We start from the raw sequence: 19,969 nt of genomic DNA, 5'->3' as shown, positions 1-19,969 counted from the left end.
ATATTAAAAATACTTACAAACCAAGTAAAAAACAGCATAGGCAGAAATGTGTCTTTTTCATGAAAATCAAATGTGTCACAAAAGTTAATAATTTGAGTCATTGAGAGGTCACTTGTATAGAAAACAAATATTCTGCAAATCAGTTGCATTTTTTAAGGAAGAATAAAAATGAAGTCCATTTGAAAATTAGATATTTAATTTAAGAACTTGCAACATAATAGAAAATTTAACAACCATGACCAAAAAAACCATGCAGTTAGGTAGGGTGTACAAAGATGAAGGTATGTTCATATACAAATTTACCTGGCAACATAATTTTTTCCTCTTGCATGCATGTTTCTTTTTGTTCTGGGGAATATCCTATCTAATTAGCATGCTACATAAATGACATATAAAATATAATACATATTTTCACCTTTTTACATCTGAGGAAGCTGGGTTTGGCTCAGAGGTGTTAAGTAACATATAAGTCCAGCTGGGTTCTGGACTCAGGTTTCTATGATGCCAAAGCCCAAGCTGTTTTTCCTGATGCTCTTACCTGCTTTTATATCATTAGTGAGCTGAAAATTATCTGTAGAATTCAGACCAACCTATTTCAGTTTGGGGGAGGCAGGCATTGAAAACTTGAGGTTTTTCTACTTTGTTCATATTTGACTTGGCAATATTTTTTTTTCTCTCAGTGGATCAAAATGAAAGAATTGTCACTCCACCAAACACAGAAGATCATATGAAAAATGGAGTGAGGAGAACAATAATCAACGTAGGAGGCGTTGCCAAAAATAACAATGTGGACATGGAAGTTGACAGACTATCAGACTATCAAGCGCATAAAACTGATACCGCTGACAGTTACAAGGAGAATCACCTGGCTGCTTCATTAGTACAGGACCCAAAACTGAATCAATCCAGTGAAGAAAAGACCAAAATGCAGGATGCAGCCATTCAGACCATCCCTTCCACTGACAGCTCTGATGGGAACCACCGAGATCATGATTTGTCTGATTTCAAAGTTAATGAAAGTGTGCAAACTCCAAGTAACAATAAATCAACTCGGTCCTCCTCTTCAAGTCCCCAGGATGCTGTAGATGCCTCAGGAACATTCAGGAGTCAGGGCCCCCTAAATGTACATTCAGAAAATCAACTCCCCATTAAAGGTCCAGTTGGTTCACACAGTAATGATGATCTTTTGCCTCCTATAGATGGGATTGATAAGGATTCAGCTATTTCTCATGGGAAGAATTATCCATTGTATAGACAGGACTATGATCCCAAGCCAAAACCTTCAAATGAAATCACGAGAGACTACATACCCAAAATTGGAATGACTACTTATAAAATTGTGCCTCCCAAATCCCTGGAGATATTGAAAAATTGGGAATCAGAAACCACTGGGGATAAAGATGATCAGGAGATACATACTTTAGGAAGAAAGCACACTCATGAGAGTTTGAAAGAAACTGCAATCCAAACAGAAGATCTTATTATTTCTGAAAGCCCAAAGGTGCCACAGGCAGACGTTCAGCTGAAGCTTCCCCCAAGAACAGGGCATCTAGCGCACAGCATGGAGAGTTCACCCCACCTCGCCATGGGAAATCCTCTGAAGCCTCCTCCCAGAACGACGAAAGACACTGGTACAGCTCCTTTTGTGCCGAATTTGGAAGATATAAATAATATTTTGGAGTCAAAATTTAAATCTCGGGTTTCAAATCCCCAGACCAAACCAAGTTCTTTTTTCCTGCAAATGCAAAAAAGAGTTTCAGGTCAGTATGTGACATCTGCAGCTGCCAGGAGTGTCCACGTGGCCCCTAACCCCACTCCACAAGAACTACTAAAGAAGGAGGGGGAAAGGGATGCGATACCACCTCCGGAGGAGCAAACTCTTTCTCCCTTAAGTAAGACAGCCCCATCCCTTCCACAGCCCCATACGAAAAACCCTCAGGATGACAGCAGCAGCCAGAAGCCCACTGAAACCTTTCCTCCTCCCGGAGCTCCAAAACCTGCTCCTCTTCTGGCCAGTCAATTAGCGGCACTAAATCTGAAGACTTTGAAAACTTTTGGGGCCCCGAGACCTTACGTGAGCTCTGCTCCGTCTCCCTTTGCCCTTGCTGTGGTGAAACGATCCCAGTCTCTCAGCAAAGTGCGCCCAGAGCCGAGCGACGAGGGTGCGGCCGCCCCCCCTCCACCTGACGCAGAAGAAGGGAAGTCTCCTTCTGAACATCAGGTTGTGGGCATCCCACAGCTGTGTGTGAGTGAGGAGGTAAGGTGACCGTTTTAAAAATAAGGGATTCCAATACAGCCTGGTTTCAATGAGGGTCGACAAGCGTGTTGGTGTTTGTGTGTGACTTAATTCTGAATTCCTATTAATCTAATAGCAAGCTACCATAGGGGTAAAAAGAGTAGTAATACATAAAATCTGATTATTTACTCTCGAAGCTATTATTAATTTAACACAATTGGGTAGTACTATAAAGGTCATCATTCTATAATTGTATCATTAGCAAATACAGTAATTTAAAGTTTCTTCGCTCCTACATTTGCATAGCTTACTGCTTTATAGTTCTGATTCTATTTTCCTCTTTTGCTTTTCTCAGTTTGTTAGCAACTTTTCTGGATTTTCTGGTTTCTTTTCTTCTCGAATTCTACCCAATGGCAAAATAGATAGTTTTAATTATATAGAAACATAAGCAGTATTTATAGACTAGATAAAATAACCAAACATTTCCCAGCTAGACATTTTCAATCACACACACTCAACCTCAGTTACCAAACATTGATACATTGAAATAACTTAAACTAAAACCAGAGTTTAAATATGTAATTTTCTTAATTTCCCATTTTTGTTAATTCAGTGTCAACTTTACCAGTTACTGGTATATTGACTAAAATATCATTTAACCACTGTCTAACTTTAATAACTGACATAAAAAGGGACATTTGTTGACTTCGTATTTGGTCAACTGAGTGTTATAATTTGGTAGATTCAAATAATATAGTCAGAGGAAAGGATGACATTTACAGTATGAATTACAATAATCCCCTTGCAAGTTAAAAAATATTTTGTGTACCTTTACTCTGATAGTGTTTAAAGAATACGTTCAGATTTGTGTGACAGTTCCAGAGGTTTTTCACAGTACTTTTCAAACATTCCTAGAGTAACAGAACATTAACCACACTGCCAAGTAAAGATTTTTTCCATAGTCTCAAAGCAATATTCATCTCGAAGGATATTTCTTTGTATATTTCACATTTATGTTTCTTCGCTTTGATATAATGTCAGGAAGAGATATATGGTATAGAGATTAATTCTTTACTTGGGAACAAAGCCTGTGTTTCTTCTTAGGATGGAATGCCATTCCTAAACAACAGAAGTTTGATTTAGATAATACAGTTTTTGAGTCATTGCCTGAACTCCGTTTAGCTCATCTTTCGTAAAGATGTTTGGCAGTTTAAAAAAGACATTTTTAAGATTATTTGATAATAGTTCCAAGTTAAATCAGTTATTAAATATTCTTTCCTAAGAAGCTTAATTAAATTTCTGATTCTTAAATATGGAGATTCCTAATACTTATTTTTTTAGTTCATGGGAAAAATAAAACATGGTCATCATTTAGCCCCTGTGACTTCCAGAAACACAAAATAAGCTATTACATGTAGCACAGTCATTAATATTCTTTTATTAGAAGGTATGTTAGATTCAGCCAATATAAAATTGTCAATTTGTCCATTTTGTTCTGTCAAAAGTGATAATTTCACAACGTACTATGTTGTAACTATAAAAGTGTGTGGTTTTTTTTTTTTAGTCTGTGGGATTTTTATTATTATTTATTTAGCTCTTCTAGCCAATTCTCACTGGCAAAATCAGCATCATTTGACTTAAGGATAGTAAAATTACCAATGTATTCTTACGGCAAAGAGATGTACCACTTTTCTTCCTCAGCCTCATGAGTTCAAGACAAGAGAAAGTAATACCCTCATCTTCTAGCTGAGCTCTGGCAGCAGAGATAATTCAGTGGGCAAGGAAACTAAGCTATGTCTGAAACACCAGTGTGGCAAATAGTGATTTTTAAAGAATATTGATGATGACATTTTTTTTTTTAAAAATGACTCATTCTTCACTTGGTATTCATATAAATATTTTGCATTTATTTTTATAGGGAAATAACTCTGCACATAATGAACAGAAATCCCAAATACCATCTCCACCTGACTGCCCATCATTCATTCTTAAGAGACAGAGTTCTTTAACATTCCAAAGCTCTGACCCAGAACAGATCCGACAGAGTTTGCTGACTGCAATCCGTTCCGGAGAGGCTGCTGCCAAACTGAAAAGGGTAAGTTTTCTTTATCAAATGAGTGACAGTGGATCTATTCAACATTGTCAAACTAATACTTAGGGTAAGTTGTTTTCTGGCTTTTGAATCTGAATAGGGAGGGTGCCAGAAGTTACTCTTTGATGGCAAGGGTCATTTTTGAAGTATAAGCTGAAAGAGTCCAGAGTCTTACACATACTTAAAAATATGTCCGGTCTGTTTTCCACACCATGGGCCAGGTGCAGAACGTGGGTTTTCTCTTTATTATATGACTCTACATAGAAAGTACCCTGGACTCTTATTTTATAAATTATATCAGCACAGTAAGAAAAAATTCTTTGAGAAAGAAAATCCCTCCTTAATCTAGAAAAACTGCACCAGCAATACAAGAACCTGCAGGGTTTCAGTCCTAGCTCCCACAGTGATCAAAGTTCACTGCCCTATGCAGGGGATTGGGTGGGGGTGGGTGTTGTTTTATAGATTAGACAAAAAGTATAGGGAAAACCTAAGGAATTTAGATGACTTCAAATATAGAAACTCTGGGTCTAATAGTGGCCTGCCTGAGTGGCTCGCTCCTCTTTACTGAGGTGCAGGAGAACTTAGGTCTCCTGGTTTACCTCTCTTTGGAGCAAATGCCAAAAAAAGTTACAGTGAATTATTTGTAGGTGAGTTTCCTCCCTCTGTCACTTTCATCCACTCAGAGAGGACGCACGCGGTGAAGCCTGGAGCCTGGCATCACCAGACTTCGCAGAGACTGTTGTCTCCCTAAATGTCTTTCTTGTTCTCCCCTTAGTTGTCTTGTTTGCAAGTTCCTCAACACCCAAGACAAGAAAAGTACTCATTATTCCCCTGACTCCCTAGGCATTTCGTTTTGTGAATTCCTTCTCTAATCATTTTAGAAGCTATTTAGAGAAGAGTAAGAGATTTGTTGAGCAAAACACTGAGCTCAACAGAAATGAAATCTGCGAAGGGACAGGAATGCTGCAGAGAAAGAAACGGGAGGGCATCTCGGGCACATCTCCACAGCCGGCCCTGCTTGCGTTAGCCACTTTTCTCCCTGTGTTTCAGCGGAGCCATGAGTGACCGCTGTTTTCACGTAGAGCTCGGCACTCCCAATTGGGCAAACAGGAAGATAGGGCAAAATACTGCCTGCTGTCAGGAGTGGAGGAAAACCTGAAGGGGTAATTCAGGGGACTAGGTTTGAATTTTGTCAGGTATTTGTAGAGTCTGAATTTAGATGCCAGGTGGCAAAAAAGCAAAAAATAAAAAGTGGTTTTGAATACTAAAACTGGTATTTCACAGGTCATAACAGTTATATTTTTATGGGGAAATAGGCCCATGCAAATAAATTATACATTCTCACTTAGGGAAATATTTCTCTTTCTAATCTTTTAAATTAAGGTTGAGTTTCAAATCCATTACTTCTAATTTAAAGCTTTCTCAGTTCAGTACACTTGATAAGCATTTTTTTTTCATAAAGATTTTATTTATTTATCTGACAGAGAGATCACAAGCAGGCAGAGAGGCAGGCGGGGGTGAGGGGGGGGACACAGGCTCCCTGCCGAGCAGAGAGCCTGATGTTGGGCTTGATCCCAGGACCCTGAGATCATGACCCGAGCTGAAGGCAGAGGCTTAACCCACTGAGCCACCCAGGCATCCCTTGATAAGCATTTTTAAGCACAAAAGTACTAAACAGTGAATTTTGGAACACTGAAAAAAAATTAAATTAAAAAAAAATTACCCAAATTAAAACAAAACAAAACAAAAAAAACCCCACTGTACTAGATACTGGGGAGAGGAAGATGAATAAAATGAAGCCTCTGCCTTCTGGGTGTTGACAGCCTGAGACTGAATAGCAGTGGTATATCGGGTCCAGGGGAGAACCAAGGAACTACACAGAAAATCGTTGCAGTACCTTTGTACTAAAGTCACTGGATACAGTAACCCGTTTCAAGGGCTACGTTGCAGAAAACAGTGCATGAAGCTGGGAATGTCTTTTCGGCCAACAGAACTGTACAGGCAAGCAGCTGTGTGCTTGGTGTTCTGGGCTCTGAATTGGCAGTCTCTTCACTTATAAAACTCTCATTGCTTCCAGAATGAGCTGGATGTGAATCAGCATAGAAAGCAGGCCCTAAATGATGATCCTATAATTGTACCCTGTTTCTAACTCACTACTTTAGGTTCTATCGAGGCTAAATTTTATCTCTTTCAGTAGGATATTATCGATAGCTCAGAGTCTTAGAGTGCCAGTTCCTAAATTTTGTTTAATGAAAATTCTTTACATAATCCATTTTATCCCAGTGAAAATGGACACAAGGTCAAGTAAAGTGAATAATATCCCCACTCCATGATCAGTATTTCCGCTTCTTATTATATACCCTAACAAGGTGTGTGTTGTGTGCCGGGACTCGCATATAAGAATATTCATGAAATGTTGTTTGTAATAGCTTCAAATAAATATAACCTTAATATCCAAAAAGAGGATAAATAGTATATTCAAAGAATGGATTATCAAACAGCAATTAATTGGGCAAAATGCAGCTAAACATAACAGTGTAAAGACCTACAAAAATATATATGTGTAAAGTTCAACAGCATGCGTAGGTGGCAATTATTTTTAAAAGTGAGGAAGTAATTATAGAAATCATGATAGGGCTACTTCCACATGGAAAGAAAAGGGGTTGCTGGAGGCTCGTGGGAGCAAGACAGGCACACAATTTAAGAGGGAACCAAAAATATAAGTAATCAAGATAAATATTAATGCAGTATTTTTAAAATGTCTACATGATAGACATTTAGTGATAGAGAAAATGTCAACATTTTAAAGACAAGCTCAGTAGGGAGCTGGAGCTATTCTTTTCTTGGCCTAGGTGCTGGATTATATATATGTTTGTGTTTGTTTTCATTGGGTTGTTTGTTTACATTCAGGGCACTTTTCTGTACGTGTATTATATTTCAAAAAACATTATACTGCAAAAGGAAATAGAAATGGGCACAGGAAGGCTCTGATTCCTTGTGATCTTTGCTTAAGTCCCTTATTTCTGTCCTGTACTGAACATTTCTCCTGGTTTGTTTTAAATTCTAACATTTCTTTTATAGAACAACAGTGAGAGTGCCAAAGAAAATCTTCAGTGATTTTGACAGGAGGTTTACATTGTTCATCAGAAAGTTGGCTCCAGGTTTGCCTATATTTTGGCTCCCAAATGTTCAGTTTAACTCCAGGTACCAACCTGCCTTATGGCTCTGGTTCATACCCGAGTAATTAACCTTCATTATAATAATTGGTTCATATTAGAACAATTATCTAGTTGACTGCTTTAGTATAAATGTAGTCATGAACATGCCACGTTTTTTCATATTTCTTCAGATTTTCTCCACACCTTACCCCTATTTGACCCTAGTGTAGTCACAGTGATCTGTCTCATCTTCTTACAAAGTTTCGGTAAATCTGGTTCAGTATTTGACAATATGTGTTTGGTGTTAAGATTTATATGTGAATCAGCAAATTGTTTTCAGAGAATAAGAGATTAAGGAACCTATTATCGCCGACTTGTGTTGATAAAGGAGTTTCTCTGGCTGCTCTCGGTTCTTGATGATGCTTCCGTTAATAAAGGTCATTACAAGTAGAATATAGGTTTGTAAAAATAAAGTCTGAAAATACACTGACAAATGGTATTTAGTGCTTGGTATTAACCATTCCTTCAGAATACAAAATTTATCTTTGGCTACATGGAAATCTGGAAGGAAGAAAAAAACTGGATAAGACACCCAGAATCTTGCTGGCTTGTTTTATTTGTTTAATTAGTCTGCTTTTTATTCTTATTTCCTTGACTGGAATTTGAACAATCTAAAGCTTCAGGTTGGCACTTCTTTCCCTATATTTTTAAATTAAAAATAAATGATAGTTTCATAGTTCATGCTTCTTACAAGAATAAGAAAGCTACGTGAATATTCCTGAAAAGTCTTTAAAGGGTAGACCGTCAACTAGCAGATGCTCTTATCAGTAAATTTGTTAATGTTACTTTTAAAAATATCTTTATTGTATCATGTTCATTATTCAAAAAACTCAAGCAGTACCTTTTTACTTTATAATGTTTATAAAAAATTACTGTATTCCATTCAAGAAATATCCATTGATCCTACACTGTGCTAGGCACTAAAATAAACACACGTATAATGGGGCATTAAAATAGACAAGGTTTCTGATCTCCCAAAACTTATGAACTAGTCTACAATGTCTTCTCATGCTTGAAAGTTTAGTATACAAAATTTTAAATATCAAACAAAATACCATCCCCCCAAAGTAACTGCTCATGATAGATTACTGTGAAACCTTCCAGAGCACTTTTGTAGTATGTAAATGCATTTACATACCTACAAAAATAGAATCCTGTAAAACATTCATGAATACCTCTTTGAAGTTTTCCATCTTATTATACACACACACACACAATTCTTTTAAGACTACATAGTATTTGACTCTATGAATGAACCATGGTTTAGTTGTTCCTTACATTTAACCGGATTCTGGTTTTTCCAGTCTATAAATGGTGCTACAAAAACATCTCTTAACTTGTATTAGAGTCATCAGTGTGTTTTTTAAATGTTTAAAACAAAATTTCTTTTACTTTACAAAGAGTTATGAGAACTGCAATTTTGGCAGTTATTACAAAAATAATTCCTACACACTGAAACTTTTCAGACCAAAGTTACATAATGAAAAGTCATTACCTGTTTGCTGTTCATTGAAAGGAATCCCTCAGGAATACTACACAAAATGCAGATGAGCTTTCCTTCTTCTGGTGGCAACTTTTCCTTTGTGTTTTTTTGTTTTTTTTCAGGTGGATAGTGTCAACACTCTACTACATTCTGGATTCATAGACAGTCAAGAAAGCTGATAGTTTAGATGATCAATTTTTGTGTAATGAAAGGCAAAAATGAAGCACAAGGAAATCAAATCCAAACTAAATTTGCCCATTTTATTTTCCTTTTCACGAACATACTCTGTTGCTAAGCAGAATCTATGGCCTCTTGTACTTCAGTTTTCTTCTTGGGAGAAGATGATAATGTTCGTTTAAGAATCTAAACTAGCCAACCATTGTAATATAGAGATTAACAATTTTTCTTAAAATATTATTTTATGTATAATATTTCAAAATATTATACCTATTTACGGTCCAGAATGCATTTGTCTTTTTAAAAATGTTCTAAATAATTTGGAATTTCAAGCTACTTAGGAGTATTGGGAGAAAAAAACTACTTTTCATTCATTCTGCAATTGTTTAGGCATAACAGTCCTAGATTTGACTCTTTTAGCCCTTTATATGAAAGCATTTTTTTCATTTTTATTTTATTTCTTTTTTTTTTTACCAATTTATTTATTTTCAGAAAAACAGTATTCATTATTTTTTCACCACACCCAGTGCTCCATGCAAGCCGTGCCCTCTATAATACCCACCACCTGGTACCCCCAACCTCCCACCCCCCCGCCACTTCAAACCCCTCAGATTGTTTATCAGAGTCCATAGTCTCTCATGGTTCACCTCCCCTTCCAGTTTACCCAAAAGCACATACCCTCCCCAATGTCCATAACCCTACCCCCCTTCTCCCAACCCCCCTTCCCCCAGCAACCCACAGTTTGTTTTGTGAGATTAAGAGTCCCTTATGGTTTGTCTCCCTCCCTATCCCATCTTGTTTCATGGATTCTTTTCAAGTGTTCCAAAATTCATTGTTTATGCACCACACCCAGTGCTCCACGCAGTAGTGTCCTCCATAATACCCACCACCAGGGTCACCTGACCACCCCCCCGAAAAACCCTTTGTTTTTCAGAGTCCACAGTCTCTCATGGTTTGTCTCCCCCTCCGATTTTTTGAGAGTGAGAAAACACAAACAGAGGGAGGTAGAGGGAGAAGTGGACTCTCCTGCTGAGCAGGGAGCCCAGTGCAGAGCTCCATCATTGCAGGACCCTGGGATCATGACCTAAGCTGCAGGCAAACACTTACCCAACTTAGCCACCCAGGCATCCCTATATGAAAACATATTAAAAACAAAAGCTGCATTTTGTTATAAATAAGGGGTACCTGGAAGGGGAACTTCATGTTAATATAGATCACCGATACAATTTTAGAATTTGTAAAATTCTTTGCTTTGTGGAATTCACGTTATTTTTCTACATTCTCCAAAGCACTTTTGGGGAGCCAGAATTGATTTAGCAAAAAATGCTTTTCAACAGCTTGGCCTGCAGTCTGTTTGTGCTCTTGTCCTTTGAGTTGATTTGGTAATTTTGTAAAGACTAAGATGTGTTAATGGATTATTTAACTTGTTTGTTGTGGAAATAACAACTCTCTCATTTTTAATTTTATGGTAGAGTGAACATTTCTTCTTGATTATTTGTGATTTATTGAATACTAAATGCTAAATATTCTCATTTACAATTAAGCAGAAGTTAAAGTGTGGTAATTACTGAATATTAGATAGCTTTTCCATTTTAAATTGATGGGTGCAAAATGTGTTTCTTTCTCTTAGGTCACTGTTCCATCAAATACAATATCTGTGAATGGAAGGTCAAGACTCAGCCATTCCATGTCCCCTGATGCCCAGGATGGCCATTAAATGTTGCCTGTGATAATGCACTTCATCACCTCTATTTCAAGAACACCTTTATCCTAATGGAGAATGTTGGCAAATGTATATTCAGATGTACACTAATATATTGTCTATTAAAGTGTAAGAATTTGTGCTGTGGCTTTTAATGCCACAAGAAGAATTACAGAATTTATAAGTTATGATATTTTTGGCCCTTTTTTTTAATGGCCTTAAAAGTTGAATATGCTGCTTTAGAACTTTAAGACAAGGTGTTAATGACTTTCATTTTCTTTCAAATGAGAAATGGTCACCTTTTGTTGTTTCACTTACACATTCTCTACTGTGGTGACTTAGACAAAAGGATAAATTGAGATTCATAGACTTATATTTGTGTGACACATAAAGAGGTAGGCAAACGTAGATCTGACCTTTGCTGCCTCAATGTTACAGTTTAATTGGAAATGTTTATAAGTTATATTAAAGTCTGTTTTGGCTGAAAGTATACTATAGAGAACTAATACCAAATAAGTGTATTCGGTTCAACAGTTAATTAAAATGATGAATCATTTAATGAGCAAGTCTTATGTGTGCTTCCTGTAATTACAAAATCAATGTCAAATTTATGGGAAGCCCATAGTATTTTGATATTAATATGGAACATTTGCTTTTTTAATCTTTAGGACTTAAGTTGCACAAGGAATATTTTAAATATTTTTTATATAATCATGACATTGTTGTCACACAGATATTATACATTTATGTGCCAGAAGCCTTAGAAATCACCTCATGACAATGTTGATCTATTGTGACAATTATTTCACTTTTGATATGCAGCAAAGAATAGGTGGGGGTTAGTCCATGTCCATATTGGAAAACTTCAAAGGCTACTTGGTGGTTCCATAAATCCTGGTTTTAATGAAAGTAAAATGATAAAGTCTTTATGTAGTTCAGATGCTAATATTCTAAATAATAATATATATTTTCATTAAAGCTAAAACTGTTAAGCAAAACAATGCCTAACTTGTTGGCGTATAACTGTACTGGGATCTAGGGCTTATTCATGTTCTAGTCCTACTTTAAGAATCTAATCACTCTTTTATTCTAAAAGCTTGGTCATACAAGTTGATATTACGTTGGTTTTCACTGAAGCTCTTGGGATATCTGCCTTTTCAGAAAATGTGTTGATTTCTACCCTCTCTTCCCCCCCGTTTAATAAAAGCAAGTTATATATTTGGTTTGTGTGTGTCCACAGCATCTTTAGGAATTTCACCTGACGACCTATCTCTGTCAGCCAGTAAACAAAAAAGTCACAGTAAGGTCTACCATCCATCAGGGCTCTCTAGGGTACATGTAGGTCCATTCAGACTCCAGAGTGCATGATATAATCATTTAAAATTCTTAGTATAGTTCCTGATACATGGCAGGGGCATATTAAATGTTAAGTGTTGTGATTTCTTTAAATCAGATGTGAAGAGACCCTTATATATGGAAACTTAAGTTCTATTATTATAAACTGTAGCAAAAAGAGTGACTTTTTGTAGAATTATGATTGACTATCCACTTGGTAAAAAAATAAATCTGGATCTCTACTTCAAACCAGAAACAAATATATTTGAGTTGGATTAAAAGCATTTATCATTTTTTTGGAAAGAATTATTTATCTGAGTGAGAGAGTAAGGGGTGCGGGGTGCAGTCAAGCAGACTCTGTACTGAGCCAGAGCCTAACGTAGGGCTCAGTCTGATCACCCTGAGATCATGACTTGAGCTGAAACCAAGAGTTGGACACTTAACCAGCTATGCCACCCAAATGCCCCTAACGACAATTTTTTAAAAGTAACTTAGATGAGTATATTCAAATATATTCAACATTTTTCAGACCTCAACTTGGAAAAAAAATAGGACACAAAGGGACATTCATAAAAGTATAAATTTATATTAAAATTTGAGACTTATATGTATATTAAGTACTATAGAAGTGAGAAAAGCCATAAGAATGTTTTTAATATAATCTATAAAAAAATTAAAAATTCCTGGAAGTCATGAAAGACTACCCAAAAGAAATATGCACGCTGAAAAAACAAAAAAGATTTCTTACAAGAATAAATCTGAAAGGCCAATAAATAATGAAAGAATACTGTTCACTAATCAAGGAAATACTGGTTAGGACACAAGGAAGTACTACATCACACCCATCAAATTAGCAACAATTTAAGTTTCAAAATAGCAAGTGTTGTCAAGGACAACAAAGCAGTGGAACGCTTTCACTGTTAATGGGAAAACATACTGGCACAACGATCAAATTTTCAATATCTATTAAAGATGTATTACCATGTTTCCTTAAACAAGTACTTCTGCAGGTGCATAAGGAGACATTAACAATGGGGTCCTGGTGGCTCAGTGGGTGGGGCAGGCAAATCCCTCTTCAGCTTGTGAGTTTAAGCCCTGCATTGGGTGTAGAGATTAAAACATTAAAAAAAAAAAATGGTCATGGCAGCATTGTGTACAACAGCAAAAGGAAGTCCTAATCACTCAGCATTAGTAACTTCATATGATAGACATCTATACAACAGTCAAAATGATTAAACCAAGCTTATGCATGTCAACACAGATGCAGCACAAAAATGAGCAAAAAAGGCAAGTTGCACAACAGTGCATGATTTATGACACCAGTTATATAAAATAGCAAAACAATACCGGATATTATGGCTGCATACATAGAAAAAAAAAAATACACAGGTTTTCTAGTGGGTACCAAGAAATAAAGACTGGATTGGGGAAGATGGACAGGTGTCATCAGTTGTGTTTGCAGTATTTTATTTTATAAACTGCAGTTTGAAAACAAATACACTCGACCCTTAATAAATAGGGATTTGGCGTGCCAATCCCCTGTGCAAAGATCCACGTAGTAACTTTTGACTCCCTCAAATCTTAATAGCCTACTGTTGACTGGAAGCCTTGCTGAAAATGTAAACAGTTGATGAATACATATTTTATATGTTACATTATTATATACTGTGATTTTACAATAAAACCAAAGAAAAAACATTAAGAAAATCATAAGGAGGAGAGTACGTTTACACTCCTATACTGATAAAAATCCGCATACAAGTGGACCCAAGCAGTTCAAACCCGTTTGTTCAAGGATCAAGTGTACTTGTATTACTCCAGATTTTAACATACTTGAAGTAGTTTACACTTAAAATATTTTTCGAAGATTGTATAGTACTTAACGGTATGATATGTACATGAGCCATTAATAAGTATATATTCTGAAAAGATTGCCTTATCCACACTGTTTCCAGAGAAAAACTTCCACTATCCTCTCTACTCGATTGGGAAAGAAATTTGAGACAAGTAGTTTTCACCAGCCACATCCTTAAGTAATAGCAGAATGAAGATACAGAAATGATTTAGAACTAATTTACCATTTTCATACTTGATATTTTGCATATAGACATTTTTCTTTTCCTTTCCTCCATCAGGTTATTTCTTTATAATACACATTTTTTAAGTTATCTGGATTCTATATAAATTATGGGGTATGAAATGAAATACTTTTTTGTCTCCAGCATCCCACTCCCCTCTCCAGAGATAACCACTATGAGTGTTTTTGTTGTTGTTGTTTTTTAAGATTTTATGTATTTATTAGAGAGTGAGCATACAGGTGGGGGAGAAGCAGAGGGGCCAAAGGAGACAGAGAACTTGCCGCAGACTCCACACTGAGAGCAGAGCCCAACTCGGAGCTTGATCCCACAGCTCTGGGATCATGACCTGCACTGAAACCAAGAGTCAGATGCTTAACCTACTGAGCCACCAATGCACCCCAAGCACTGTTAATGTTTTGATATAAATCTCAACATAAATCTATTTATATCCAATGCAGTATATTTGTACCCAATACATACAGGTGTATTTATATTGCATTTTTGCATTTTCTTAGTTTTTTTCCCCTGTCATTGTTATTACTGCCTTTAACATTAAAAATCTAATATCTTTTTTTTTTTAAAGATTTTATTTATTTGACAGAAATCACTAGTAGGCAAAGAGGCAGGCAGAGAGAGAGGAGGAAGCAGGCTCCCAGCAGAGCAGAAAGCCCGACATGGGGCTCGATCCCAGGACCCTGGGATCACGACCTGAGCCGAAGGCAGAGGCTTTAACCCACTGAGCCACCCAGGCACCCCATTCTACTTGTTTCTTGCTGTAGTACACAGTTATACCTAAAGGCAGAATACCTGGGCTTGAATCACAGGTCTGCCACTTACAAGACTTGAGATCTTGAGCAAATTACCTTTTCTGTGCCTCATTTTTAACTTCTGAAAAACTGCATTAATAATACACCGCGGTTGGTTAAAGCAGCCAGCTCTTGATTTCAGTTCAGGTCATGATCTCAGGGTCCTGGGATTGAGCCCTGTGTCTGGCTCCGCACTCAGCCAGAAGTCTGCCTGAAGCTCTCACTCTCCCTCCCTTTCCTTCCGCCCCTCCCCCTGCTTGCACACATACATGTGCACTCTCTCTCTCTAAATAAATAAGTAAATCTTCAAAATATATAATACACTTTCCTCGTGAAATTGGTTGTAAGGATTAAATGAATTTTAAGAGTTTGGCATACAATTCATTATTTAAAGCTATATATATATTTCTTAAATATTTATTTTAGAGAGAGAACATGTGAAGGGGGGGAGGGGCAGAGAGGGAGAGAAGCAGACTCCCCACTGAGCACAGCGCTGACTTGGGGTTCCAGGTGGGTTCAGTCTCCCAACCCATGAGATCATGACCAGAGTGGAAACCAAAAGTCAGACACTTAGACTGAGCCACCCAGGTGCCCCTAAAGTTATTTTTTTTTTAAAGATTTTATTTACTTATTTGACAGAGAGATCACAAGTAGGCAGAGAGGCAGGCAGAGAGAGAGGGGGAAGTAGGCTCCCCACTGAGCAGAGAACCCGATGTGGGGCTCGATCCCAGGACCCGAGACCATAACCTGAGCTGAAGGCAGAGGCTTAATCCACTGAGCCACCCAGGCGCCCAAAGCTATCTATTTTTACTACTGCTATTAGTGAACAGGTATTACTTACCTAATATATTCTCCGTCCTTCTGAAGAGTGCTACCCTGCCTCCCACTTTAAGGCCTGATCTGGGCTTGTCCGCCAGGCATTGGCAATAGAATCCATACTCTGCTGTCTGATCCAAGTCCTTGAATGAGACCAGTCTTTTATGGAGACCTGAAGCTGCCTGCACTTGAAACCAAAAGAGTCCCAAATTACACAATTATTTGTCTAGTGCCAGCTCATTTTGTACCCACTACAAGTAGACACAATAAATGTAAAAAGCTGAGAATCAGATTCATCATTTTTACTATCTATTGATTCTGATAAATGACTTGAAAGAAAAGAGAGGTTGCAATTAGAGGTCACAAGGAAGATTTCCATGGGCAGAATGCTTTTTTCTTAGATTATTTCTGATGTAAAAATAGCTCATTTATTTGGTGTGTTAGAGTTTATGCATAATTTTCATATTATTTGACCTACTTATGGAACAAAAAAGTAGACAAAGGGATTGCTACTTTACAGAGGTCACACAAGCAAACAAGTGGCAGATGAGGCCCCACATCTAATTTTCAGTATGCTCTTTCCAATTGCCGAACTTTGCCAATGATGAAGAAAAGGGTGCTAGATTTCAAGGGACACAACACTGTGATCTACTTATTCTGGATCTTAGTTGGTCTTCCTTTTCAGTGTTACCACTTTCTTGCAAGCTTTCATTTTTAACACCTCAAAATCTTCATATGGATGGATAGATTTTGTTTATGGCAAGAAAAATGCCACCATGTGCTCCCTCAGAAGAACTTTCCTGACAGGTATTTCGAGAGGAATTGTGAAACATTCTGGTAATTTGTGTAGAGCTGTTGGCATTTCTGCTTCACAAACTGGAGAGATTCATTTGGAAGTCTTGCAAATTACTCATCTTGGAGAAAAAGAAGTGCTACATTCCAAACTTATAGTTTTCAAAACAAGTGACTTCTTTACTTGCTAACTGATTTTTATGTCCCTACCTACCCTTGTTCCTTGGGGCAGATCATTGTGGTGGCCCCAGTTCTTTACTCACCTGCATCCGCACCTTTTGCTGTTTGCACTTTCCCTCAGTAAAGAGACAAAGCCCTTTCCCCACCTGTATAAGTAGGTTTTGTGAATAATAAAATAAGGTAAAAGTTGTACCAATTGGGACAGTAGGCCTCAAAACTTTGCATGTGTTTGCATGCTCTCCCTGTGCCTGGAATGCTGCTGTGAGAAAGACATCTGAATGAGCTGGATGGTCCTCAGAAGAGAATGAGAGATGCAAGGAGCAGACCTCTTAGCTGCGGCCAGCCTAGAGCTCTCAATAGTCAGAACTCCAGACCTGAGCAACTACAGGTAACATCAGAAGGGCCACATGGGGGCTCCTGGGTGGCTCAGTGGGTTAAAGCCTCTGCCTTCGGCTCAGGTCATGATCCCAGAGTCCTGGGATTGAGCCCCATATCAGACTCTCTGTTCGGCAGGGAGCCTGCTTCCCCCTCTCTCTCTGCCTGCCTCTGCCTACTTGTGATCTCTCTCTCTCTGTCAAATAAATAAAATATTAAAAAAAAAAAAAGGGCCACATGGCCATGCCCTCACTGACGCCGATGCGTAAGCCATAAATGCTACCTGCTAGCTATCTCTGAGTTTGCAGAATTAATGTGGCAATAGATGCGATGTTCTTAAACCAACTCATACATGTATGACTTTAACCCTAATCATAAATCCAATCTGTTCAGATCCACATACCCTATTTTCCCTAGAGTCCCAAGGAATATTTTACTTACTAGGTCCAACACAAAAACACCTCAGACACTCTAACTCCCAGCTAGCTCAGAACAATTCTAGCTTAATCATCCCCTTATTATTTGTGGTGCAGAAATATTTTCTCCGTTTCTCTATCTTCCTCTCTCACTTTATCTTTAGACTTGTGAGTCTAAGAGTCCAAATATCACAGCCCCCTCAAACACTCTTTGAACTCGTCTGTGCAATATAGTTGTCAGATAAAATACAGATTTTCAAATGAAACTTGAATTTCAGATAAACAATGTATTAATTTTCAGTATAAGTATGTCCCAGGCAATATTTGGATTAGACTTACACTAAAAAAATATTAAAATTAAATTCAAAAATTTTTAAAGATTTGTCTGTTTTAAGAGGAAAGGGCAGAGAAAGAGAGAAAGAGAATCTCAGACTCCCTGTTGAGCACAGAGCCTGATGTGGGGCTTAATCCTAGGACCCTGATATCATTACCTGAGTCAAAATCAATGGTTGGATGCTTTAACCAGCTAAGCCACCCAGGCATCCCAGAAATTCAAATTTAACTGGATGTCCTATATGTTTCTGTACTAAATCTGGCAACCCCACTGTTTCATAAAAATTTGGAAGGAGTAAATGGAAGCAAGAAGGAGTATGTACTTGTGGGGAAAAGAGAAAGAGCAGGCCAAGGCCCAGCAAGTCAAGAAACCAGGAAGTGGCATTATGGAAAAGAGTAGCCCAAACTTTGTTCTCTTTGATAGTTCACCATCTGAAGAACCCTCCTGTGATGAATGGGGAAAGGTTCACTGAAGAGTTCACAGTGAAGAAACCCTTTGGGTAAATTTTACTGGTGGGTTTTAGATACCTTCAAATCATCAGTAAATAATATACATAAGAAATTCTTCTATATCAGATAAAGGTCTAATATCCAAAATCTACAAAGAACTTACCAAATTCAACACCCAAAGAAAAATAATCCAATCAAGAAATGGGCAGAGAACATGAATAGACATTTATGCAAAGAAGACATCCAGATGGCCAACAGACACATGAAAAAGTACTCAACATCACTTGGCATCAGGGAAATACAAATCAAAACCACGGTGAGATACCACCTCACACCAGTCAGAATGGCTAAAAAACGACAGATGCTGGCGAGGATGTGGAGAAAGGGGAACCCTCCTACACTGTTGGTGGGAATGCAAACTGATGCAGCCACTCTGGAAAACAGCATGGAGGTTCTCAAAAAGTTGAAAATAGAGGTACCCTATGACCCAGCAATTGCACTACTGGGTATTTACCCTAAAGATAAATATGTAGTGATCCGAAGGGCCACATGCACCCGAATGTTTATGGCAGCAGTGTCCACAGTAGCCAAACTATGGAGAGAACCTAGATGTCCATCAACAGATGAATGGGTAAAGAAGATGTGGCGCATGTATATATACATATATATATGAATAATATGCAGTCATCAAAAGAAACAATATCTTTTCCTTTTGCAATGACATGGATGGAACTGGAAGGTATTATGCTGAGCGAAATAAGTCAATCAGAGAAAGACAATTATCATATGATCTCCCCGATATGAAGAATTGGAGAGGCAATGTGGGGTATTTGGGGAGTAGGGAAGGAAAAAATGAAACAGGATGGGATCGGGAGGGAGACAATGAGAGACTTTAAATCTCACAAAACAAACTGAGGGTTGCTGTTGGGGGGAGGAGTAGGGAGAGAGTGGTTGGGTTATGGACATTGGGGAGGGTACGTGCTATGGTGAGTGCTGTGAAGTGTATAAACCTGGTGATTCACAGACCTGTACCCCTGGGGCTTATAATACATTGTATGTTAATAAAAAATTAAAAAAAATTCTTCTAGGGCGCCTGGGTGGCTCAGTGGGTTAAGCCGCTGCCTTCGGTTCAGGTCATGATCTCAGGGTCCTGGGATCGAGTCCCGCATCGGGCTCTCTGCTCAGCAGGGAGCCTGCTTCCCTCTATCTCTCTCTCTGCCTGCCTCTCTGCCTACTTGTGATCTCTGTCTGTCAAATAAATAAATAAAATCTTTAAAAAAAAAAATTCTTCTAATGTCCTCATTAACCTCAGCATTATTATTATGATAATTATTAGGACAATTGTTAAATCTAGGTGGGTGGTATATGCGTTATAATTATAGATGATTTTGACTTTTCCTGTATTTTTGAAATTATTAATAATAAAGTTGGGAAATGCATTATTGAGATACTCCTATTATAGCAACCAGCTGTACTATAT

The 19,969-nt window shown here is 37.7% G+C and overlaps 1 protein-coding gene and 1 long non-coding RNA gene across 11 annotated transcripts in view; one reads left to right on the top strand and one right to left on the bottom strand.

The window, feature by feature from the left end:
• COBLL1 (cordon-bleu WH2 repeat protein like 1) overlaps window positions 1-12,131 on the top strand; it is a 168,546-nt gene extending 156,415 nt beyond the window's left edge. For all 8 annotated transcript variants that reach the window (XM_044242232.1, XM_044242229.1, XM_044242228.1 and 5 more), the window contains 3 exons: window positions 681-2,257; window positions 4,155-4,331; window positions 10,837-12,131. In XM_044242232.1, coding sequence (XP_044098167.1) covers window positions 681-2,257; window positions 4,155-4,331; window positions 10,837-10,923 — 1,841 coding nt within the window. In that variant the 3' untranslated portion in view covers window positions 10,924-12,131. The remainder of the gene's footprint in view (window positions 1-680; window positions 2,258-4,154; window positions 4,332-10,836) is intronic.
• A 1,092-nt stretch (window positions 12,132-13,223) lies between these two features.
• The window catches only part of LOC122901825, a 57,764-nt gene continuing 51,018 nt past the window's right edge, over window positions 13,224-19,969 (bottom strand). For all 3 annotated transcript variants that reach the window (XR_006383683.1, XR_006383682.1, XR_006383681.1), the window contains 2 exons: window positions 15,969-16,130; window positions 13,224-13,338 (listed from right to left, as the gene is read on the bottom strand). This is a non-coding gene — a long non-coding RNA (uncharacterized LOC122901825). The remainder of the gene's footprint in view (window positions 13,339-15,968; window positions 16,131-19,969) is intronic.

The sequence above is a fragment of the Neovison vison genome, chromosome 3 (assembly GCF_020171115.1).
Source record: "Neovison vison isolate M4711 chromosome 3, ASM_NN_V1, whole genome shotgun sequence".
Classification (NCBI taxonomy): domain Eukaryota; kingdom Metazoa; phylum Chordata; class Mammalia; order Carnivora; family Mustelidae; genus Neogale; species Neogale vison.
Note: the sequence above shows the minus strand (reverse complement) of the source record. Positions and strands in the feature narration are given on the sequence as shown.